Here is a 25,117-nt window from a genome sequence, read left to right as displayed (position 1 = left end):
AGATATTCAACTGTAATTTCATTAGAGATTTATTCCTAGTTACTGAGTAATTTTTTTTTCCTTTTCCCTGAAGGTTTCCTTATTAGTGGTTGTAGAAATTGGTGTGTTCCCCCTTATCTGTGGCTGGTGGCTGGATATATGCTCCTTGGTAAGAACAAAAATTATTGGAATGTAGGCCAAGTCTTACACTGTTGTTGTTTTTCTGAGGGGAAAGTTCTTTTGCCCTGGAGAAAAAAAAATTGATATAAACTGGACTTGCAGAAAATGCATCTCTTCACTTTTTTTTTATTTATACTTTCATTGTTTCAGAGATCAAAGGTAGTTTGTCCTAAGGCGTGGTGCAATACAATGTCCATGTTCCTGTATTTAAGGCAATTAAAGTCTACAATCTATGTTTAAAACAGAGTAAAAAAAGCCCCCATCATTAAACTTTTTGGAACAGTTACTTTTCACAGTGTTTTGTAACTAACTTCTCTGGTATGCTAAATATCTTACTGGCAACTCCATGACTGAGTTTTTTCTTTATTTGGCTATTATGGGGAAATTCATGCATGGTTCATCTTATGGCATTGCTATGAATTTTTCCTTCTGTGTATTGAATGCCATATGAAAGACACTATTTTTATTGTAGTCCAGGGCAGTGGTCCTCAGCCAGGGATCTGTGACCCCCTGGGGGCCCGTGAGCAGGTTTCAGGGGGTCCACCAAAATAAACTAGAGAGGGGCCGGCATTAGACTTGCTGGGGCCCAGGGCAGAAAGCCAAGCTTGAGCCCCATCACCTGGGGCTGAAGCCAAAGCCTGAGCAGCTTAGCTTCATGGGTCTTCCAGTGCCGTGAAGCCCTGGGCAACTGCCCTGCGTGCTACCCCTGAATGCCAGTGGCTTTTAATGTACTAGATATGCAGAAAACCAGTTTTTGTGGCACAGGTGGACTTTTTATAGCATGTTGGGGGGAGGGAGACTGTCATAAATATAAAGGGAAGGGTAAACCCCTTTGAAATCCTTCCTGGCCAGGGGAAAGCTCCTCTCACCTGTAAAGGGTTAAGAAGCTAAAGGTAACCTCGCTGGCACCTGACCAAAATGACCAATGAGGAGAGAAGATACTTTCAAAAGCTGGGAGGAGGGAGAGAAACAAAGGGTCTGTGTGTCTGTCTATATGCTGGTCTTTGTCGGGGATAGACCAGGAATGGAGTCTTAGAACTTTTAGTAAGTAATCTAGCTAGGTATGTGTTAGATTATGATTTCTTTAAATGGCTGAGAAAAGAATTGTGCTGAATAGAATAACTATTTCTGTCTGTGTATCTTTGTTGTAACTTAAGGTTTTGCCTAGAGGGGTTCTCTATGTTTTTGAAGCTAATTACCCTGTAAGATATCTACCATCCTGATTTTATAGGGGGGGATTTCTTTATTTCTATTTACTCCTATTTTTATTAAAAGTCTTCTTGTAAGAAAACTGAATGCTTTTTCATTGTTCTCAGATCCAAGGGTTTGGGTCTGTGGTCACCTATGCAAATTGGTGAGGCTTTTTATCCAACATTTCCCAGGAAAGGGGGGGTGCAAGTTTTGGGAGGATTGTTCATTGTTCTTAAGATCCAAGGGTCTGGGTCTGTAGTCACCTAGGCAAATTGGTGAGGCTTTTTACCAAACCTTGTCCAGGAAGTGGGGTGCAAGGTTTTGGGAAGTATTTTGCGGGGAAGGACGCGTCCAAACAGCTCTTCCCCAGTAACCAGTATTAGTTTGGTGGTGGTAGCGGCCAGTCCAAGGACAACGGGTGGAATATTTTGTACCTTGGGGAAGTTTTGACCTAAGCTGGTAAAGATAAGCTTAGGAGGTTTTTCATGCAGGCCCCCACATCTGTACCCTAGAGTTCAGAGTGGGGGAGGAACCTTGACAGAGACTCACAAAGAAAAAGGTTGAGGACCTTTGGTCTAGGGAGAGCGGGGGAAAGGAAGGGGAAATTATCATAACTTTTAAAATGTCACTTCCCCAAAAGCTAATATAGGAGATTACTATTAAATGCTTATATGAGAAAAAGCAACCATTTTTGCTCTCTGCATTAATAAGATACCCTATTTCTAATGAGAATAAATGTACAGTACAGTTTAGTATGAGCTGATATGCTCATGCTAATATGCTTTGTAATGTTACATATTAAATGTTAGTGTTTTCCTTGTTTTAGTTTCCTTCCCATTCTTAAAACTATGTGGAGCAGAGAAATTTGTCACTATTTGCCATCTCCCGCGTCAGTGCTATAAGTATGTTGTGAGAACTGTGTAGTTTTCAGTGGCAGAAGGAACTTATGACTTAAATAGACGTTTTTGTTTTATTGAATGCTCCTGTAAATATTTATAGTTTTGCAACAGGTTGAGATTATTTAAATGTAGTATATAATCCAATTTAACCCTATTTGCTAGATACAAATTGGGGTAAATTAAATGGGTAACCAAGAAAGAGTATTTGGTAAACTTTGTTGATCCTATGTACTTTTTTGTATAGGAAATGTTTGATGCTACTTTGAAAGACAGAGAGTTGAGCTTTCAGTCTGCCCCTGGTACCACAATGTTCCTACACTGGTTAGTGGGAATGGTTTACGTCTTTTACTTTGCATCTTTCATTCTCTTACTGAGAGAGGTAAGTTCTTATTCAGGTGAGGGGATTATAAAATATATTTGAACAACTTTATGCACTGAAGAGTTCATTAGCTCTTCCCCATCTGTGTGTTTCTGTTATGATGCTTTTAATACATATTAGACTTCAAAATTTTTCTGCCTTAAAAATTGAACAATCATGCTGGCTACAAGTGAATGTGGGAACACCCTTAGGATGCTAGCCGATTGCATGCAAGGGATTTTTTAATATGGATGCTGCTTTTGTTTAAATACTTCTTAGTATCTGTAAACTGAAATGTATTTGAAAGTAAAGATTTTTAGTTAAAATGTTTCCGCTGTGGCCTAGAAGTAATGCTCTGTACCTCTCATTGTTGACTCTTGTATTGAAAAGTTCTTCATATTTATATCTCACAGCCTAGTTCCTTCTAACACCTTTTTTCCAACAGAAATCTAACTCTGTTAATTAGACAACATGCTAATAATTCTTACGTTGCTTGCATTTTTGTCTTTTAAAACACAAATCTAAATACCTGTTTCAGGTACTGAGACCTGGTGTACTGTGGTTTCTGAGGAATTTGAATGATCCGGATTTTAATCCAGTTCAGGAAATGATTCACTTGCCAATCTATAGACATCTCAGGAGGTTTATTTTATCAGTGGTAAGGACTTTTTTCAGACTTGTACTTGAATAATTTATATTCATTTCTTTCTTGTTGTTGCAAATACAGTGCTAGCCTCTTTGATGTTTTGAATATTAGCATGTTTAACTTTCTTTTTTGATGTGTGTTCATTCTTTAGTTACTAAAATAAAACTGAAGTTTACTTCTTCAGAGGTGTTAGTTGTAAAAGTTTTAAAATTTTTGGGTCTAGCACAGACAATCAAAATCTTCCCCTTCTGCAAAAACCACAATGACTGCTTGTATCACTAGCCAACAGTTACTTTATTACTGTGGATGGTGGAGGAGATCCCTTGAGGTCACGGTGCTGGTCTAAGCCATTTATTGCAACAAACATTCTGGGTCCCAGTTCAACCAGATCAGTAGAGATAGGTCTCATTCATGTTTCTGGTCTGTCTTGGGGTGGACCATGACAGCCTGGGCAGTGGTATCTACTACAAGATGTAGCTGCAGGCTCTTGAATTCCTGGGGAAACATGTACAGTCTTTCCTGGCCTCCCCAAGCATTTTCCAGATGTTCACCCTGATGTCTGTCTGGAAGGCCTTTAAGGCAAAATCTCAGATGGCCTGCTTTGGCACAGGTTTTGCAAATACAGGCCCTGAAGACCGCATACCTTTGAAACAGACTGCTGTATGGGATACTGTGATGTTGATATACTGTTAACACATCAACATCCTCTGTACCTTGTTGGATCACCCTAGTGGTGCGCAGCATATGCTCTGAGGGTAAGACCTTCTCCCTGCCATCTCCTGCTAACTTAAGCTAAAGAGAGGAGTGCTGGTCAGTCATGCTCAGGACTCCAGAAAATAGCAGGATGTATTTCCGTTTTGTCATCTTATAACCACACTGCTTTGGCTGCATCAGGGATGTATGTGCCACGTAAAATGACCCAAACTTAATCCAACATATAGTTCTTTTTAAAGGTCTCAAATGCATGGGTTAGCAGAATGTAATGGAATTGGTTTTTGCCTTTTGAATCAAGAAATGAAGCGCTTGGCTAATTATCATTCTCTGAAGGCATGAATTGTAATGATTTCAGAACCTTCATCAGACTCACAGTGGGAACTTGGGCCCCATGAATGATGGTCAGTTACAGCTTATATATTCAGAGATTAAACAACTTTCTCTTCTAGTTTACACATTTATTTCCTTTTATGGAACATAGACTACAAAAATTTGAGAGGAACAGGTTTTAATTTAATCATGAACCTTTGTTCATACAATTTTTTCATTCAAAACCTTTGGAGATGGTATACATCTTCGTTGGCCCATCCATATAAAAATAAGGCCTCGTGAGTTTTGTAGATACAATATGCATTTGTAATTTTCTTGTTGCAGATCGTCTTTGGGTCAATTGTCCTGCTCATGCTTTGGCTTCCTATACGTATTATTAAGTATCTGTTGCCTAATTTTCTTCCATATAATGTCATGCTCTACAGGTAAGTTTTTATTGTCGTTCTGAAAGATGTTTTTGGTCTCCCTGTGATTAGACAGAATCCTCATTGTGTACCTCTCTAAGGCCATGTCTACACTTACAAGTTTACAGCAGCACAGCTGTACCAGTACAACTGTGCCTCTATAAGAGTGCTCATGTAGCAGCGTGTTGTGCCCATTGACATAATAAAACAGCTCAACGAGTGGCAGTAGCTGCGTCGGCTGGAGAGCGCTTACGCTGGCAAAACTTATGTGTCTCAGGGTTTTTTCACACCCCTGAGCGATAAAAGTTTTGCCAACATAAGTGCTAGTGTAGACATGGCATAATTGTACCATTTTCACCATTACTTTGACATTGCATTTGGTATGTTTGTTGAAAATGAACAACATAACACAAATTTTAATCGGCTCTAGCAAAGTTAAATGTCAGAGTATGCCAAGTACAATAGTACATTTTTGACAAATAAAAAGTTTGCCTTTTTATGCATTGATTTTCCACAGTGATTCAGGCATGTAGAAGTTGAACAAATTATTAATTTTACCCCATAGGTTATCATTATGCTGTGGGCTGTGTGTTAGGGCTGTCGATAAATTGCAGTTAACTCACAAATTAATCACACTGTTAAACAATAGAATACCAATTAAAATGTATTAAATATTTTTTGATGTTTTTCTTCATTTTCAAATATATTGATTTCTATTACAACACAGAATACAAAGTGTACGCTGCTCATTTTATATTATTTTATTACAAATATTTGCACTGTAAAAATGATAAACAAAGGAAATCGTATTTTTCAATTCAGCTCATACAAGTACTGTAATGCAGTCTCTTAATCCTGAAAGTGTAACTTGCAAATGTAGATTTTTTTTTGTTACATTGTTTTGTTTTTGAATGCAGTTACGTAAAACTTTAGAGCCTGCAAGTCCATTCAGTCCTACTTCTTGTTCAGCCAATCGCTAAGACAAACAAGTTTGTTTACATTTACGGGAGATAATGGAGCCTGCTTCTTATTTATAATGTCACCTGAAAGTGAGAACAGGCTTTTGCATGGCACTTTTGTATCCAGCATTGCAAGGTATTTACATTCCAGATATGCTAAACATTCGTATGTTCCTTCATGCTTCAGCCACCATTCCAGAGGATAGCTTCCATGCTGATAATGTTTGTTTAAAAAAAAAAAAAAAAGTGTTAATTACATTTATGACTGAACTCCTTGGGGGAGAATTGTATGTCTCCTGTTCTGTTTTACCCACATTCTGCCATATATTTTATGTTATAGCAGTCTCGGATGATGTCCCAGCACATGTTCGTTTTAAGAACACTTTCACAGCAGCTTTGACAAAATGCAAAGAAGGTACCAATGTGAGATTTCTAAAAATAGGTACAGCACTCAACCCAAGGTTTAAGAATCTGAAGTACCGTCCAAAATCTGAGAGGGATGAGGCATGGAGCATCCTTTCAGAAGTCTTAAAAGAGTAACACTCAGATGCAGAAACTATAAAACCTGAACCACCAAAAAGAAAATCAACCTTCTGCTGGTGGCATCTGACTCAGACGATAAAAGTGAACATGCATCGTCCACTCTGCTTTGGATCACTGTGAAGCAGAACCCGTCATCAGCATGGACACGTCCTCTGGGCAGCATTATCTCCTGCAAATGTAAACACTTGTTTGGCTGAGCGATTGACTGAACAAGAAGTAGGACTGAGTGGACTTGCAGGCGCTAAAGTTTTACATTGTTTTATTTTTGAATGCAGGGGTTTTTTGTACATAATTCTACATTTGTAAGTTCAACTTTCATGATAAAGAGATTGCACTACAGTACTTATATTAGGTCAATTGAAAAATACTGCTTGTTTTTTACGGTATATTTGTTATAAAAATAAATATAAAGTGAGCATTGTACACTTTGTATTCTGTGATGTATTTGAAATCAATATATTTGAAAACGTAGTAAACATCCACAATAATTTAAATAAATGGTATTCTATTATTGTTTAACAGCGCGATTAATCACAATTAATTTTAAAGCATGATTAATTTTTTTAAGTGCTTGACAGCCCTATTTTTTTTTTGTTTTTACACTGTTTTTAGGAATACTTCAGGAATGAAAGAATGTCCATGGTTGTACATATCAGTAAATATCAGTGCAAAATTTTTCCTCTGTTTCTCAATTAAAACAATAATTTGGCTTATCAGTGATACTGCTCTTAACTTATAAAAGGAACAAGTCAAAATCTGAACCTTGCCTTTTCAGATAATGGAAGATAGCTTTCCTAAAGACTTTTCATAAAACTCTCTGTTCACATTAAATTCCTAAACACTACTAAATTCTTCCCCAGTGCTCAGAAACATATGCAAAAAAAAATCTTGGCTATTAAAGTCTAAGAATTGCCTGTGATGGAAACTTGCTTAGCCTTTACTGTTAGTTTGTTCAGATATTTGGTTATAATAGTCTTGGTTTGTTAAAATGTTTGTAGGAAATTCATAAAATGTTAGAGAATAGTCCTTATGTGTTTGCCTTCTTGTTCTGTCCCTTTGTTTCTAGTGATGCTCCAGTGAGTGAACTTTCTCTGGAGCTGCTTTTGCTTCAGGTGGTGCTGCCAGCTCTGCTTGAACAAGGACACACGAGACAGTGGTTGAAAGGTCTTGTACGAGCATGGACTGTTACGGCTGGGTACTTGCTGTAAGTGTAAACAGCCAGTATCAGTTATGTGGCTTGTGTCACTTTAACCTTTTTAATGTGGAAGAAATTTATTCTTTGGCTAGATACCGTAACTGGAGCGTTATGAATTACTTGGTGCATAAATGAGCGCATGGCAGAGATACACGAACGTTTGTATAGAACAAATTATTGTACAGCGAATCCTTGAACATGCACTGCAACTTCAGAATATGCCTTTGCGAATTAATTACATTTGCTGCACTAATACAACTTTCGCTTGGCAAAAAAATGGTGTAGCTGAGTCTGAATAGCAATTTCTGTTGTCCCTGTTTCTATATTTTACTTTCCATTATGTTTATCTTTTCAGAATGAAATTTTTGTTGCTTTCTTCTTCCACAGACTCTTTGGAAAATATGAGCAAAATTAACCTGTACATCTCTGGTGCTATTAAATCCATGCAAAAAGTGTAAATAAATCCACTCCTGAAAACCCTCCTGTGTGAGGGCATAAAAGTTGGAGTGGCTGTGACCCTCCCATAGTTCTCTCTTGCCACCCGTGACAGAGATGGAACTTGGACAGTGTCCTATGGGCTATAGGTTTTTTGATCTTCAATCTCAACCCTTTTGGGAAGAAATACCATTTCACTTCTTCTCTTTCATTGCTCGTGTGCAGAAAAAAGTACAAAGAGACTCTGCTACACAGCCTCTCCATACAGAAGGGCGAGGCACTTCACACCGACTGCCAGTATGGCCTATTGTAAACCCACGGGGTTTAAATCTTGTTCATTGTGCAACAGTTATATGTTCTTAATCAGTGGTCTCAGCAGGTGTTTTTTCTGCCTTGGAAGAGCACATCACCCAACAAGTGCTTCATCTGCCATTTCTTGTCGCACATCTAAAAACTGAGAGATGTGTGTTTGCTTCAAGAGACTTAATTTCAATCTTTAAAGGTCTTATATGATCTTGGAGAAGAGACATCCTCCAAGCTGGAGACAAGGAGGCTATCTACGGTAAGTGTTCTGGTAACCAGACGCCATGCCTCTGGTTCTAGTAGGCAGAAATCTAAAAAGGGACCAAGACCACTGGAACTGGCACCATGATCCTTCAGTGCCATGTGCATCAGTACCAACTCTGGGGCAAAGAGACCTGGCATCCACTTTGGATGCCAAGCACCATACCCTCACCATGCATAAGCACAGCTCACAGCATGCAGCAAGCTCATTCCATGAGAAGGACCCATAGCATTCCTCCAAAGGCAGGTCTTCCAAATCTTCCTTAGCGTTGAGGGATGTGAAAGACTCAGGAGATGTTGATGTCAACAATGAGCCTTTCCCAATATCAATATGCCTTCGAGGAACTGCCGTTGCTGCTTGTTTTGACACCAGCAGAATCGGCACTGGTCCCACATCTAATGGCACTGCTGTTCCTGGAGATGTATTTCTCTTTGCCACGTCCAAGCCACTCCTCCCTGACTTCAAGCATGGGACCGGACCAGAATAGTACATTAAGGGGAGCTCTGGAAGTGCCCCATATCAGGCACTGACGCAAGCTGACAGTGGACAGGCCAATCACATCCTGGCAATAATTGTACAATTTACTTTTATGGCCCTGTTTGGGCCCACCTTCCCAGAGTGGAGCCCTATCATATGTGTCTGGGGAAAAGAAGGTCTCACTCATCATCTGGCATCAATAGCCAGATCCCTGTCACAGGACCAGAGAAGTGTCCTTGTGAGGTAATGGCTCAGGAAACACTCCAATTGCCCTCCCCACCTAATCCTCCTCTTTTCCAGATGAGGCTGTTGCCTCAACCCAACACCAACTATCAATAACTTTAGAGCCTTCCAGACCTGCTCTTGAGGATAGCTTGCTGAAATCTTGGACTTTGAGACGACCATGATCTTAGGTTTGTTCTCTGTTCAATATCCTCAGTCCCAACTGGGATTGTGCAGATTATTGTATATTGGACCCAACAAAAGGATTGTGGCACACCTCAGCCTTGCTTTCCCCTTCTTCAAACTGAGTATAAAAGTGTTATCAAGTTCCATCCAAAGGCTTTGAACTTTCTTCTAAGCATCAGACACCAGAGTCCCTTGCGGTGTCTGCGGTCCAGCAAAAGACTAGATCCACCACAGATAAGGACACCCCCCTCACTCCCAGGAAACGGAACTACTTTGGCCAAAAGGCTTACTCATCAGGCCTCCCTCCAGTTCCTAACAGGAAGCTACTGGCCCTGTTGGCAAAATAGTTTTCTGATGTGGGCGAGGGTGACCCCATTCCTATTGAGGCTCCTTCAAGATTGTAAGGAAGAGCTGAGACCATCCTATCAAGGAAGGGGCAAGTAGTAATAAGAACAGTGCTGCAAGCCACAGTGGATGAGTCAGATATGACCACTTGATTCATAGCTACAGTAGTCCAAATGCCCTGCTCCTCCTGGTTATAAATGTCTGGGATTCCAAAAGAAGTCCAGGTTATGTGAGAGGACCTACCCTTCAGGGCATGAAGCTCTTTAGCAGTTGGACTGATCAAGCACTCCTTTCTGTCAAAGATTTGAAGGCAATTCTGAGATCTCTAGGGATGTACTACCCCACGCTATACTGCAAGCCCTTCTGGGATCAGCTCCCACAAAGACAAAACACAATCTTATTCCCACAATTGTCAGCCAGAATATTTGCCCAGAAAGAACCCCATTACACCAGTAGGCGCCTGTTGTCGTCCTCCATTGTACACCAAGCCCCCTCTCAGAGTCAGCAGGTTTGACAGGAGTATTCAGAGCTCTGTTGTGTCAAGTCCATACTGCAGCCAACTTTCAGAAATCGCTTTTCCCCCCTTCCATCAGTTGTGGTCAGAGATTAGATGAAGAATTAATGCTCATCATCATCGTCTATGGCTACCCCATCCAGTTCCTTTCCTTGTTTCCTACCTTGCCCCCTTCCTTATTTCAGGGATCTTTTCCCAAGAGCCTGTTACAAAAAATGCCCCACAGCTCAAACCATGTGGCACAGGACAGCCACAAGTCTCTAGCTGCTGCATAGACATACCCTGAGATGATACTAGTACAGACCAAAGAAGTGTTTTTCTTCCACTAGTGATCAATACACAATTGAGTCGAAATTTAATTGAATCATAACAAGACAAGGAAGGCCTGATCCGGCAGACCCCATACGGTCAAACTGTCAAGGATTCCATCCAGACCTGAAGTCGCAGCACCTTATAACCTGGATATTGACTGGTTGAGTGCCGTGGAAAATCAGGAAATCCTGACGTAGAGCAGAATACTGTGCAAGAGAGACTTATTCCTCCAACCCAGAGTGGCCTAAACCCATTGCAAGCCCTGATACTGAAGATTCTGGGCTACTTCCTGCAGTTAAAACATTCTGGACGTTCATTTAGCTCAGTCAAAGTTAATCTAGTGGAAGTCTCTGCATGTCATGGACTGATACCTTTGGACTCAGTCTTCTCTCATCCTAATGGTATCCAAATATGTCAAGGGCCTAATGCATGCTTACTCACTGGTCAGAGGACCTGCTCTAGTATGGGACCGCAACATCATCCTTCTAAAGCTTGTGGAGTTCTCCATTCACCAGCTTACTCTCAGAATGGTGATTTTTGGTAGCGATGACCTCGGCCCAGAGAGTGAACAAACTTCAGACAGTCGTGGTGGAACAGCTGTACTTTTGGTTCCATAAAGACACGGTGATACTAAAACCTCATACCAAATTCCCAAGATGATTTCCAAGTTCCATTTAAACTAACCTGTGTTCATCCCAAGACCTCATTCCACATGAGGGGAGAAGAAACTGCACTCTGGGCAAACCTAGAGTTCTATGATATTATGTTCATAGCTGTGGGGACGACAGAGGATTTTCTTCTTTTTGTGGCCACAGTTGGCTGCCTCAAGAGCCAAGCTGTTTCATTTTGAAGATGCAGCTGATACTCCTCATTCCCACCATCCTGAGTCAATATTGTTTGCCAGTCACCTGCAGTGACTAACACTCAAAGAAGGAGTGGTTACTAACTCTACTATAATTGTGGTTGTTTGAATTGTTATAGTCAGTGTGGATCCCATGACCTATTCTTCATCCCCACTTTTCCAAGTCCTCAGCAGTCACTCATGGGCTTTGAATTGCAAGGGAACTGAATTGGGATTGCTGCCGCTCCCCCTTTTTATGCCTTCACACAGAAGCTCAAGGAGGCTCAGGGCACATGTGTCTCCTCACTGGACTCTGCTATTCGAAAGATTCTGGGCTTGCACACATGATGCATGTGCACCTAAGAATCCATACTGACTACAACATCTCAAAGAACCACAGTTACTGTAGGGTAAGGAACTGTTCTGTTTTAGTAGTTTTTGACTGTTTCATAATTTGACTTAAACAAGTGTACTTGCACTCCCCAAATCCTGTACTGCTCATTAATAATATTTCAAATTTGAAGGTTTTTTCTTGACTGAATTATTCTTAGGGAGGTTTGAGATTGGGATGGAGAGTGAGATCTTTTCTTCCTCTTTGCAATAATCTTTTCAGCTTTTCATGCCTGAAAAACAAATGAGATATTTAGCTCCAACTTAATAGAAAAATTGACCTTCAGATACAGTCAAAACATGGATAACTCATCCCCAAAGATGAATACCAATGGAAAGTAGGTGACGGAGGGAGGTGGAGATGAGAACCAAGTTGGGGGGATAACAATGGGAACTATTATGCATCTTCAACTGTTGCAGTTACCAGTAGAGATGGCTTGAATAAACATTCCTTCAGCCATTTTTAATTAAGCAAGGGTGAAAAAAACTTAATTACCATTTTTAAATCTACGTTCTGATGGAGGAATTGTCTGAAGTTTGGAGCTTTATGTAAGTAGTCCTTTGAGGAGGAGTTCTTGCTAGATTTGGGGGTGGGGAATGAAAAATTGCTTCTGAGCATACGTAATAGGTATTTGATTTTACCAGACCCCCATAAAGTCCTGCCAGTTAATAACATTGCATATCAGAGATGGTGCCCCTCTCTACGCAAGTACACTGGTACTGGATACTGATGCTCTCAGACTGCTGCGAGGACAATTTTTAGGGGTTTTGTAGATTTTTTTTAAACATTGAGACTTATTAGGGAGAGAAGAAAATGTATACCTGTAGGGAAAACATTTTAGAACCTGTGACTTCTTTTGTTCACAAATTCTAAACTGCTGTTCAAAGGTTAAGAACATAAGAACGGCCATACTGGGTCAGACCAAAGGTCCATCTAGCCCAGTATTCTGTCTTCCGACAGTGGCCAATGCCAGGTGACCCTGGCAAACAGAGGTTAGAGACATCATCCCTGCCTATCCTGGCTAATAGCCATTGATGGACCTATCCTCCATGATCTTATCTAATTCTTTTTCGAACTCTGTTATAGTCTTGGCCTTCACAACATCCTCTGGCAAAGAGTTCCATGGACTGACTGTGCATTGTTTGAAAAAATACTTCCTTTTGATTGTTTTAAACCTGCTGCCTATTAATTTCATTTGGTGACCCCTAGTTTTGTGTTATGAGAAGGAGTAAATAATACTTCCTTATTTACTTTCTCCACACCAGTCAGGATTTTATAGACCTCTGTCATATCCCCTCTTAGTCGTCTCTTTTTCAAGCTGAAGAGTCCCAATTTTATTAATGTCTCCTCATACAGAAGCTGTTCCATACCCCTAATAATTTTTGTTGCCCTTTCCTGAACCTTTTCCAATTCCAATGTATCTTTTTTGAGATGGGGTGACCACATCTGCATACAGTATTTAAGATGTGGGTGTACCATGGATTTATATAGGGGCAATATGATATTTTCTGTCTTATTATATATCCCTTTTTTAACGATTCCCAACGTTCTGTTTTCTTTTTTGACTGCCCCTGCACATTGAGTGGATGTTTTCAGAGAACAATCCACAATGACTCCAAGATCTCTTTCTTGAGTGGTAACAGCTAATTTAGACCCCATCATTTTATATGTATAGTTGGGATTGTTTTCCAATGTGCATTACTTTGCATTTATCAACATTGAATTTCATCTGCCATTTGGTTGCCCAGTCACAGTTTTGTGAGATCCTTTTGTAGCTCTTTGCAGTCTGCCTGGGACTTAACTATCTTGAGAAGTTTTGTATCGTCTGCAAATTTTGCCACCTCACTGTTTACCCCTTTTCCCAGATCCTTTATGAATAAATTGAATAGGGCTGATCCCAGTACAGACCCCTGGGGGACACAGCTATTCAACTCTCTCCATTCTGAAAACTGATCATTTATTCCTACCCTTTGTTTCCTGTCTTTTAACCAGTTACTAAACCATGAGAGAACCTTTCCTCTTATCCCATGTCTGCTTACTTTGCTTAAGAGTCTTTGGTGAGGGACCTTGTCAAAGGCTTTCTGAAAATCTAAGTACACTTTATCCACTGGATCCCCCTTGTCCACGTGCTTGTTGATCCCCTGTGACATTATCTAATTAAAATATGACCATATAGATCATTGTTGCAACTACTGTTACATAGTTGCAAGAAATCTTGTACAAAATGTGGCATGTGAGATGTCTATGGAAAGGTTATGATTTGCTTAATATGATTATGCTATCTGCATGCATATATCAGTTTTGTATTTGACGTTATGAATATTGGCTCTATACCTGGATTGCAAATGTTTGCTCCTGCAGTAATGCCCACAAGGTAATTAGCCAGGATATCTTGGAGGGACTATTCAAATTAAGTGGCTCATCAAGAAACACTTAACTGACAGTGGACAATGGGAGACACCCATCTACACTGAATGGACTGTCCTGCAAATGTACTGTGTGGAGTATAGGTAATGGCTTCCTGCAATGACTAGGCGAAATGCATGGACATGTGACTTGTCCATGTGACTCCAACCACCATCTTGTTACTGTAATTTTCCACAGTAAGAACAGTGGGATTCCCTCCACATGGCAGAAGATATAAAAGGCCCTGAAAATGCCTCCATTTTGCCTCAATCCTGCTCCAGCCTCTTTCTTGCTCAGGCCTCTGGACTATATAAACTTATACTAATGGAAGTATTTTAAGCAATGGACTGAGGACCTTCCAATGACTTGGAAGCAGCCAGAGACTTAACTTAAGCCAGCAGTTTATTCCATCACTGCTGCAAGCCTGAACCAAGAACGTTGCATTTATTGTATGTATTTGATTCCTTTAACCAATTTTAACTCTCGCCTTTCTTTCTTTCTTTCTTATAAATAAACTTTTAGATTTTAGATACTAAAGGATTGGTATCAGCGTGATTTTTGGGTAAGATCTGAGTTATATATTGACTTGGGTGTATGAAAGAAGAACCTTTTATTTAATGAGACGGGTTGTGGAGAACCACGCATCTCTAAATCCAGTGTTTTTGGTGGTGAAATAAGAACTGGAATGCCTAAGGAAACTGCTTTTATGGCTTCTTGTTAGCCAGTTTGGTGAAACAGAAGTTTACTTTTGTTGCTGGTTTGGTATATCTTATGGAAGAATAACCACCAGTTTTGGGTTGTTTGCCCTATTTCTCAGCCGTTTGTCCTGAATTTGGCATCCTCAAATTGTGACCCACTGAGGCCCAGTTTCACCCCCCTCAAAGAATTTTAGTAGATTGGTAAGGCGTGATTTCCCTTTACAAAAACAATGTTGCCTCTTCCCCAGTTATTACGCTGAAGATACTTTTCACAATGTGAGTTGATATGTTGTTGTCCTGTTTAATCCAGCCATGTAAGGAACAATCTCCAGCCAACATAATACCAGTAAAAGTGAGAACTCTTACATCAGTGGAGCTGTGCCTGTTTACACCAGCAGAGATTTTGACAAAGTTTTCCTCTTCTGTTCATGACATTTTTGTAACCAATATTGTTTTTAAATAGTCAGATGAATGACTCAGTTGGTTCAGATTGTAGCTGTGCTGCAACGGTTCTTTTAACCTGTACCCAAATTGTTTTTCTTCCAAGATTTGTATGTTCTAACATATCTAAAAAACAACAGGTAGAACACTTACAGAAAAAAGAATGAAACCTGCCAAATGCTGCTTTTTATGTGTTGCTTCATGATATTTCAGTGATCAGTCCTTTTACCTTGTTCATTAAACAAATGCTGATGAATATAGCTCTGTGGTGTGCTTTCTCTAGGTTTTCGTTCATGTAACAAATCCAGAGGAAATTACACAATCATTTCATGCTTTTTGCCACAGGGACCTCCATTCTTACTTACTTGGAGACCAGGAAGAGAATGAGAACAATGCAAACCAGCAACCTAATAACCAGCATGCTCGCAATAACAATGCCATTCCAGTTGTGGGAGAAGGTCTTCATGCAGCCCATCAAGCCATACTTCAGCAAGGAGGACCTGTGGGTTTCCAGCCTTACCATAGGCCTTTAAAATTCCCACTCAGGGTAGGTAGATCTAACCCTTTAAAAAGAGGACCATCTCTTTGCTAGTGCTGTACAAACATAGAATACAGTGGGGTCCTGGTCCATCACTAGGATTCCTAGGAACTACAGTTATATAAACAAAGAAAAGAACATAGGATATCTTTTCAGGAAGATTTGGTGATAGCATCATTTTTGGAAGCTAAATAATTAAGGCCCCATACTTTACTTAGTATCTTGGACTTTGTGTATTATTTTGTTAGCAAACGTCTTCCTACTTTATACTCATGTAGTTGACTTTAATATAACTTTTCTTCAGTTTGAAACATATATAACCAGCCCCTCATGCATCCAATTATTACAGATTCCATACATATTGTGATCCAGGATGAAATATGAATGCTCAGCTTTGTTTATCTAGTGTTGTTTAAAAAATTAAAGATAGGAAAGAAGAGAGTGCGTGTGCATGTGTATATATATATTTTAAAGGCGGCAAGTAGATAATCAAAAGGACCTCTACTAGTTCTGAGGAATTGTAAAAGTGGTGTCTCAACTACTTGTCCAATGTATTTTCTTCCCCTATGGTAATATTTAATGAGATTGTTTTGTCAGTGTTAGATGTTGGAAGTGCTGTGCATGTATTTTAGAAGTCGAATTTTTTACTAATTTACTTGCCTTGACTTTTTGATTATTATTATGAACTTTTACATGCAGTGAATTTGCCTTTCTAGACTAATCTACAGGTCGTCAAAGTTAGCTAGCCTGGTGGTAGCTGAAATTCCAGGTTAAGCAAAAGTCAGTTATGCCCCTGGGAGTAAACCTCTCGTGCAGGTGCTGGTTAGGGATTGGGAGCGTTGAAGGAGTCTAAACTGTTCAGAGCTGCCACTAGAGCAGACCGAACCTATGCCAGCCTCATTTAGTGGTGCCAAGTGTAAAAGAACTTGTCAGGTCCATAGTATGGAGCAGAGATTTTCTGCTGCAGAGCTGAAGATAAGATTGTGTGGGGCTTCTGAGTTTCGCAAGAGTGACCTAAAGAGGTGTCTTGGAGCAGACCACAGAGGTGCAATTAACCCTGGAACTGTGACACCCATGCATTTCAAAGGAGGCACAGGAGCCCTTGCCTCTCAGAATACTGTGTAGGATGGTCTTCTTCTCCTGTCCCCAAATAGTTGTAGCAGATGGAACTTTGTTTATTTTTGTTTTAAAAACAAGAAAAACCTAGAAATGCCCAAACCAAAGCATAGAATATTAGCGTATCGAAGTGAAAGGGTCAAAAGGTGAGAAATTCTGAAGGTTGCCTGTGAATCTTTAGCTCTGCTGCCTTGTGTATTAGCACTATAATATTTTGATGACATAATTAAATACTGTTTTTTCCATAGTACCTCTGCTCATTTTTATGCAGTTTGGTTGGTGAATAAATCAGGGTTTCCAATGGAGCTGGAAACACGCAAATATCTGAGACTGTGCGGACAACAGAATCCTGTTAATAATTGAGGAGCTGAATAATGAGTCAGCAAGTTTGACTGTCTGCTCTCCTATCTGAACTAAAATAACTGGAATAGAAATTTTATGTGTTGCATTTACTATCTAGATTACTGATTTCTAAATGGATGCATATTTTGATACTTTAATGTTTTGCTAACAATCAGTTAAGCAACTTTCAGTTTTTCTGTTAACTGTCTCCCTTTGTATTTTGTCTTTCAGATATTTCTGTTGATTGTTTTCATGTGTATAACATTACTGATTGCCAGTCTTATCTGCCTTACTTTACCAGGTACGTGTTATGCTATGATACTGTGTAAAAACAAACACCCCATACTTGCATTTATGGCAATAGTTGGTTTAAAATTGAAACTGTGCAATCACAGAAAAATGTTGGGAATCTGTTTTTAACCTCTTTGATAGTGTAATAGTCTAAATTCAAAACGACAGATTCATAAATCAGAAATGGTGTCTTTATCCAAATGTCAATACAGTGGAAGGGAGACGGATGACCACTGTAGCATCTTATTATCACAATTCAAAGCAACTGCACCTATATTCCCCATCCATGGTCCCCTGAGGGAACCCACTTCGGGCTCCTAGCTCTTCAGTTTTTACCTCTCTTGGACAAAGACCTGTGTGTGTGTCCCTCCCGACCAGGGGCTTTCCAGGTTGCAAAGTTCCCTGCCTAGTCTACAGTGTGATATCTCTGGCAAGCCAGACGGCCTAGAAGGCCAGTGTCTGTGCTGTTTTTTCTCTCTAGAAGCTATGAACATTGTAATTGCTACAATTACAGGTTACCAAACTGCTCTTTCTAAGCAAGCATGTTTCTTCTTAAGGTGAAAGCATTACAGAAAACATTCAAATAATAAAAGAACCTTCATGCATACTAAAAAGCTTACCAGAGGTCACCTCAACTCCAACCTCTGACTCTGGTAGGTATCAGTCCTACAAAACCCACAGCTGAGTTTTCCCTGTGGTTATAAGTTTATAACTCTCTCAGATTCAAAACCTGAACAACCATGAGTAGTTCAGTCTTTCTTTTTTACAATTTGGGCCTTTGATCTTGGCCTCACATAACAGGTGATCAGAAGACAATGGTTCACTCTTCAAGGTATAACTTCAAAAGACTGGGTTTTTGCATAACTGAGGGAGGGGAATTTTCATTCATCTTCCCTTATATATTCCCCAGGAAACCCACTTAATGCTTTTTGTTCCAAAAAGTCCATTCTTATCTGGCACATTGTTCAATATAGTCCTCTGAACCCCCAGGTCTCTCATCTGTCATATCTTCCCGTAGAGAAGTTACTTGCAATCCCAGCTCACAGTAATACATAAACCATTCGTTTAATACTGTGTACCCCAATGACACTTAAAAGTAATTCAGTAAGGTCTCCCAAAGATGTTTCAGGAAACTGCCACATCTGTCATGCACCAAGATCACCTTCATGACTTTGAGGTCAAGACTGGATTTGAATTATTGAGACTAGCATTCATCTGATAGTACTGAAGGAGGGAATGAGACTTAATACTGCACATGGTTTGTATATTAGAGATTGCAGTACTGATACACATTGACTCTGTTTTCATGGACAGAATATTAATCAAATCTTTGTAAACTGTGCATCTTCATTGCATACTTCTGAAATTGTTTGACAGAACAATAGAGATTCTGTTTTTCGTGGTTTATTAATTTCATTTTTTCAGGGCTTATTTCTAGAATTTGAGTTTTATATAATGTCCAAATATCAGTTTTATTTTTTTATATCTTGTATTGAATAGTATATCTTATATAGTAGTCGCTTTTTAATCTTTCCCTACTGTGTTTTAATGTAGTGCTGTTTGAAACAGTACATGTTAAAGTGCAGTAGGGAACCTCTTGGATCTGCATGGATGCATGCATGCATGTTAGTGCACTTTAGAAATTATACCCCCGCAGTTCACATTATTGCTTTGTGTAGACAAGCCTTTAGATACAAGCCCTCATTTCTAGTGTTTTTCTGTTTTTTATTGGATAAACTCTTGGTTTTTGAGGAGTTTGGGGGTGAATATTATCAGTGTTTATTGGAGCACTTTGTAACTAATTGTTTCACTTGTACTTTCAGTGAGATAAGTGAAGTTTAAACACTGTCAGCTAGGGAATTCTAACCTCTGGCTACTGTGGTTACAGAAGTCCTGGTGGTATTCTTATTAGTTACCAATAGACCAATACACTTTAGTGATTAAATTAATCTTATGAATGATCTTGAGTTGTGTCCTTTTGTGATACTTTGATATTATATGCAGATTATTACATTATAATTGTATTGTACTGAAAGCTAGTAAACTATTATTTTTAAAGGGTGGGGAATAAGTCTTCCTTTTTTTGTGTGGTAGTGATGGAAACTCTTGTTGATAAATTTTAGGTCTTATGCAGAAAGGGGGGATCATTTCAACGAGGCATCATGTGGGTTGCATGTGTGCAAATGTCACTATGCAGCTTTGTAAACAACATATCTGGCCTGGCCCATGGAAACCATAAATAATTGATCTAGTCTGGTTCTCAGAGAATGATAATTGCGAGATGACTGCTGTGAGGGGAAAAAGGTGTAAGAAAGAATGAGGAAAGAAACAGTTCCCTGGTGTTTCAGTGTAGAATTTTAACTTTGCTTAGTGGTAAAAGGCTGGTGCACCAACCCATTTCATTACTTAACTCCCCTGAAACTGTGATTAGTTATAATAACCTAAACTAAAGCAAAATTAAATTATAAATGCTAGTGTATGGTATATTGTAACTAAAACAACGTATTGTCATAAATGTACATGATATTTTAAAACAAAGTCTGCACATTGGTTTGGCACTGTGTCTTGATACTTTTATGTGTAGTGCCTAGCGCATTTGTGCTGTGATCTCCGTTGGCACACTACCATACTATAAAGTACTGGTATGCACAAAGTGATGCACTTTGCCCTTAAATTGTCAGTCTGCATACAGCCTTGAGATCCTTTTTAAGGCTTGCCTTCACTGGACAATTAGGTCATCTTAGAATATGACCTTGAGGAGTTGTGTAAACTTAGCATGTTAAACATGATTTTGCATTCTGTGTAGACAGGAACAAATAGTGTGTAATATTACATTACATGATCGTGAGTAAATCCTACTGAAACCACATTTTTAACCATGACAAGATACATGTTGAACACAACTTGTTCTTGTCTATACTGACTACAAAATCACATTACACACATGAGTTAACACAAGTTTTAACATGGACTAATTATCTAGTGAAGGCAAACCCTTTGAACTCTTTTTAGTGCTGTTAGATGCCCAAATAGGCAGGGTGGCAAACAAATCCAACTGTAACCTGTAACTGGTTACTGACCCATTAAGTGGAGATTGCACCCCGTCCTAGCAGTTGCAGACAGGGCCAGTCTGATCCATGCATTTGTGACTTGCAGTCTTGATTGCTGCATCTGCTAACCAGGAATAAAACCAAGAAAGCACCAGCTATTACAAAATGCAACAGCCAGTCTGCTTAGCAAGAGAAGTTGCTGTGAACATTCCCTCTGACACTCTTCTTTCTGCCTTTACTCTCAATTAAATAGTCCAGTTCATGGTCCTTCTCTTGATATTTTATGCCTTCCATGAGATGGTCCCTTAGCTACATGAGAGAGTGCCTTTCTGCAGCCTCGCCCTCCTACAGTAACTCTGCCCCCCCGGAACATTGAAATTGTCAACCAGTTGGGGAGGCTAGTAAGTTTTTGGAGACGGTATTTTTCACAGGAGATATATCTAAATTATGTAACTTGTTACCTGTGAGAGATGAGTGAGATAATGACCATGGACCTGGACTTCTTTCAAACTACTCCTATCTTTGACTTAATTTTTTCTCAGTAACTTCACACAGCACACCCAACCTCTCCTAAACATAAGCCAGCAAGCAAACGAAATCTATAAATAAGACAATGGAGCAATTTCTCCTATAGCCTGGTATGGAAGAAAGACAGTTATTGTTTCTATTTTTAAATACTTGGGGTGCTCTCATGGTCCCCACCATCATGGTACTAAGAGTACTTCTGTAGCGAGATTGTAGTATTAATGGAAAATGAGCCAGTTTCAAGCTTACTGTTAGAATGTATCTAAACATTTTTGTTGCACTCTAGACACTTTTGTTTTGTGCTAGATTGAATGCCACAAATGGAATTGAATGCCATAAATTTTGAGAATGAACCATTACTATTTCAGCTTTGTTTTTAAACTTATCCTTGAAATTAAAGTTCGTGAATCTAAATGGATGTTTTGTTTTTTGTCTAGGATGTGAGATAACAAACCAATTGAAATTTGCAATATTTGTGAACTCAGCACAAGATTTTGAAAACTCATATTTTACATTGGGTTTAAGACTGAGGCAAATTTACACTATAGTTGTCATCCTTCACTGATAGGTAAAATAATCCTGCTACTTAGTCTTAGTATATTTATTAATCTCTACATTTCCAGTATTTGCTGGCCGTTGGTTAATGTCATTTTGGACGGGAGCAGCCAAAATCCATGAACTGTACACAGCTGCTTGTGGTCTTTATGTCTGCTGGCTAACCATTCGGGCGGTGACCGTTCTAGTCGCATGGATGCCGCAGGGTCGCAGAGTGATTTTTCAGAAGGTTAAAGAGTGGTCCCTCATGGTAAGTTCTTGATAGAAGAAAGCTTTTGCTGTATTATCAAACAGCATATTCTGCTTCTTTAATGAGTTATACTTGCTTCCTCCTCTCAAACTCACCTTGTACTGTTTTTTCCTTTTTGATCCCCAGCCTCCTTCCCCTAAAGCTACTCAGTCTGAGTTTGGACTTCTGAACAGTAATCACTGTTCCGATGGAAACCGTATTCAAACAGAATGTTAATGAATCAGTCCTTTGAGCGCCACAGTACTAACTATTTAACTATTACGTTCACATTTAAATGAAACATAGTACAGGATACTATCCAGTGAAAACCTGTATCACATGATCTCAAGAAATATTTGTTTACAGTTGTTTAATTCTGTTCTGTAAAAAGTAACAGATGAAAATTGTGAAGTGTTCACCTGTTTAGAGACTTAACGGTATTCGTGAAGTGCCAAAAATAAGACTGGAGATGATAGTCAGTTATGGGAAACCATTTTTTTTGTACAGGCATATGTTGTGTAGCTGCACGGTGCACATTTTCAGAAAGCTCTTTCAGATCACCAAATTTGTGGCGTTGTTCAGATGAATACTTTAAAAAAAAAAAAAACCACTTCCTCTCCAATTATGATGAGACTATTTTCATAATGGTTCTTATGCTAATAGTGACTTTAGACACTGAGGGAAGTTTTCATCATAATCAAGGCAAGCCCTCACCTGTCTCAATTGGTTTTAGTTATAGAACTTCCATACTCAACCTTGCTATAATTCTGGAATGGTAACATATTTTTTCCCTTTATGGATACGTTTTAAAGATGCATGGGGAATGGGGTAACCTGTGAAAGATCCTCTCAAGGTTACATCTTACTAGATATTTACAGACAATAGCAGTTTTAATAGATGTTTCATGCTGTAACTGTCTCCCTGATCAGCACATTCTTCACTTCATTTGCAGTTCATTTAGTTTGCCAAAGGAAATTGCCAATATCAATACTAAATTATATCCTTGGGTCTGTCCTCTGCACCCTGCACTGACAAAGTTAATTAGATCAGGATGCCTTTGCTTTTATTATATGCAAAAAATTCAAGGACAGAATTACATTCAATCTGTTAATCAATTTAACAAATACTGCATAACCTGTAAATAACACAAAAAACTCACATCTTGATCATAACTGTGTTGGGGAGGAGAAACACTGAAAGAATTCTTCCTGATTAAGTACTGGTCATTGGGTACTTTCCATACCTACGACAGTCAAATATGAGTATGGGGTTTAAAAAAAAAAGACAACATCAAAGAGGATCCTGTTAATTACTTTTTTGGGCTAAAAAGCATTAAAAATACAGATTTTGTAACTACAGGTGTGTATTGTAATTTACAGTTAACAGAACTTAATTTTGCATATATACTAATTCAGTATCAATTTTTTCTGCCTTTTTATTTTTCTCTTAAGAGTAAACATGCAAAGGCTTTAAACTCTGAGAAATTGAGAGGTGCAGCTTTGACTGGAACTAGCCATCTCGCATCATTTATAAATCCAGTTTTTTGTGTTTTAGATAATGAAGACACTGATAGTAGCTGTGCTACTAGCTGGTGTGGTTCCACTTCTGCTTGGTCTTCTGTTTGAACTGGTAATTGTTGCTCCTTTGAGAGTTCCTTTGGATCAGACACCTCTATTCTACCCATGGCAGGTCAGTTAATTGCTGGTTTTGTTTTTAATTGAATTCAGACTTTCAATACTTCCTTGCTTTTACTGGAGTATGAGGTTCTCTAAAGGCTTTTATAAATACAGTATGAGGTATGGTTTCCTATTTGATTAAGTATTAAAGCATTTTTCAGTTTCTGTGCATGTGTAGTGCTTAAAAAAAATAAAAAAGGCAACTTGTGGGTTATGAGGGTTCCTAGCACTGTTAAACCAGAAGGAGGTTGCTTGACTCTTCAGGATCACAGGTTCAGATTTTCACAAGATCTGTTTTACCTCCCATCTTTGACCTCTATGACTTAAGTACTGCCCATGTGGTAGACCCTGTGTCCAGGGGGGAGCAGAGAGGAGGCAGAGACTGGGAAAGGCAGAGAAAAAACTTGAAGATATTTATTTTTGGATGTTTTCATGTATTAATCCCTTTCTCTTCTGCACACTGGAAAAGGGGTTAGTGAAAGACTTAAGTTGTTTGTTTAAAGGTTATGCTGTAAAGGGCTTTTCTTCTTCGAGTGATTGCTCATGTGCATTCCAATAGGTGTCTGCGTGCACTGCATGCACGCTCATCGGAAGCTTTTCCCTAGCGGTATCCGTTGGGTCGGCAGTGAAGACCCCTAGAGTGGCGCCCTCGTGACGACGTATATATGACCCTGCCAACCCGCTGCCCATTCAGTTCCTTCTTACCGCCCGTGACAGTCGTTGGAACAGCTTAGTGTTTGCTCACAAGTTGCTTAGCCTAGTGGTTTCCTTTGTCTTTAGTGTAGATAGTTATTCAAGTTGTTAATAGTTGTAGTTATTGTTCTCCCCGGCGCTGGGGTATGCCTCGGCTGTAGGGGTTTAAAGCGTGTGAGAGGTGTGGGCTGTGCCCACAAGCGATCCGCACGCCGATTGTCTCAAGTGTCTCTGTGAGGGCCATCAAACAGATAAGTGCCCTATTTGCAGGGGCTTTAAACCCAGAACAAAGAAAGAGCGGGACTACTGCCTGAAACTCCTTTTGATGGAGTCGGCCCTTCAGCCACAGATGGAACTGGCACCGGTCTCCTCAGTACGCAGTGCACCAGCCTTGGTGCGGGATGTCCCGGCACCGAGGAAGGACCCGGCACCTCAGAGAAGGCCTTTTAGGCCTCAGCCCCCATCTCGCTTCTACCAAGGACCACCTAGAAGGAGGGGCAGAAACAATAGGAGGCAGCCACAGTCCTCTTCGGGCCAAGGCCAGGGTTTGACTAAACAGCCCCCTGACCCTAAACCTAACTTTTGAAGTTACGCATGAGGACGGTGCACCAGTCACCTTAACGGATCCTTCCCGTCCCTTTGTGAACCGACTCTCCCGTTTCTACCAGGCTTGGGCTCAGATCACGTCAGATCGCTGGGTCCTCAGCACGGTAGGGGTGGGATATTCTATCCAATTCTGCTCTATACCGCCCTCCCACCCCCATTCCCCCATCCCTCTTCAGGGACTCTTCTCATGAGCAACTTCTTTTACAGGAGGTTCAGTCGCTCCTAGCGCTAGGCACGATAGAGGAGGTCCCTCAGCAATTCGGGG

At 39.8% G+C, this 25,117-nt stretch overlaps 1 protein-coding gene across 3 annotated transcripts in view; it reads left to right on the top strand.

Moving 5' to 3' along the window:
- MARCHF6 (membrane associated ring-CH-type finger 6) overlaps positions 1-25,117 on the top strand; it is a 120,006-nt gene that overhangs the window by 70,064 nt on the left and 24,825 nt on the right. For 2 of the 3 annotated variants that reach the window (XM_048839584.2, XM_048839582.2), the window contains 10 exons: positions 74-148; positions 2,494-2,628; positions 3,146-3,265; positions 4,622-4,722; positions 7,270-7,407; positions 15,577-15,778; positions 17,459-17,528; positions 18,076-18,171; positions 21,717-21,898; positions 23,432-23,566. In XM_048839584.2, the coding sequence (XP_048695541.1) occupies positions 74-148; positions 2,494-2,628; positions 3,146-3,265; positions 4,622-4,722; positions 7,270-7,407; positions 15,577-15,778; positions 17,459-17,528; positions 18,076-18,171; positions 21,717-21,898; positions 23,432-23,566 (1,254 nt within the window). The remainder of the gene's footprint in view (positions 1-73; positions 149-2,493; positions 2,629-3,145; positions 3,266-4,621; positions 4,723-7,269; positions 7,408-15,576; positions 15,779-17,458; positions 17,529-18,075; positions 18,172-21,716; positions 21,899-23,431; positions 23,567-25,117) is intronic. The other variant, XM_048839585.2, reaches the window with a different exon arrangement.

The sequence above is a fragment of the Caretta caretta genome, chromosome 2 (assembly GCF_965140235.1).
Source record: "Caretta caretta isolate rCarCar2 chromosome 2, rCarCar1.hap1, whole genome shotgun sequence".
NCBI lineage: Eukaryota > Metazoa > Chordata > Testudines > Cheloniidae > Caretta > Caretta caretta.
This window is presented reverse-complemented; position numbering and strand designations above follow the sequence as displayed.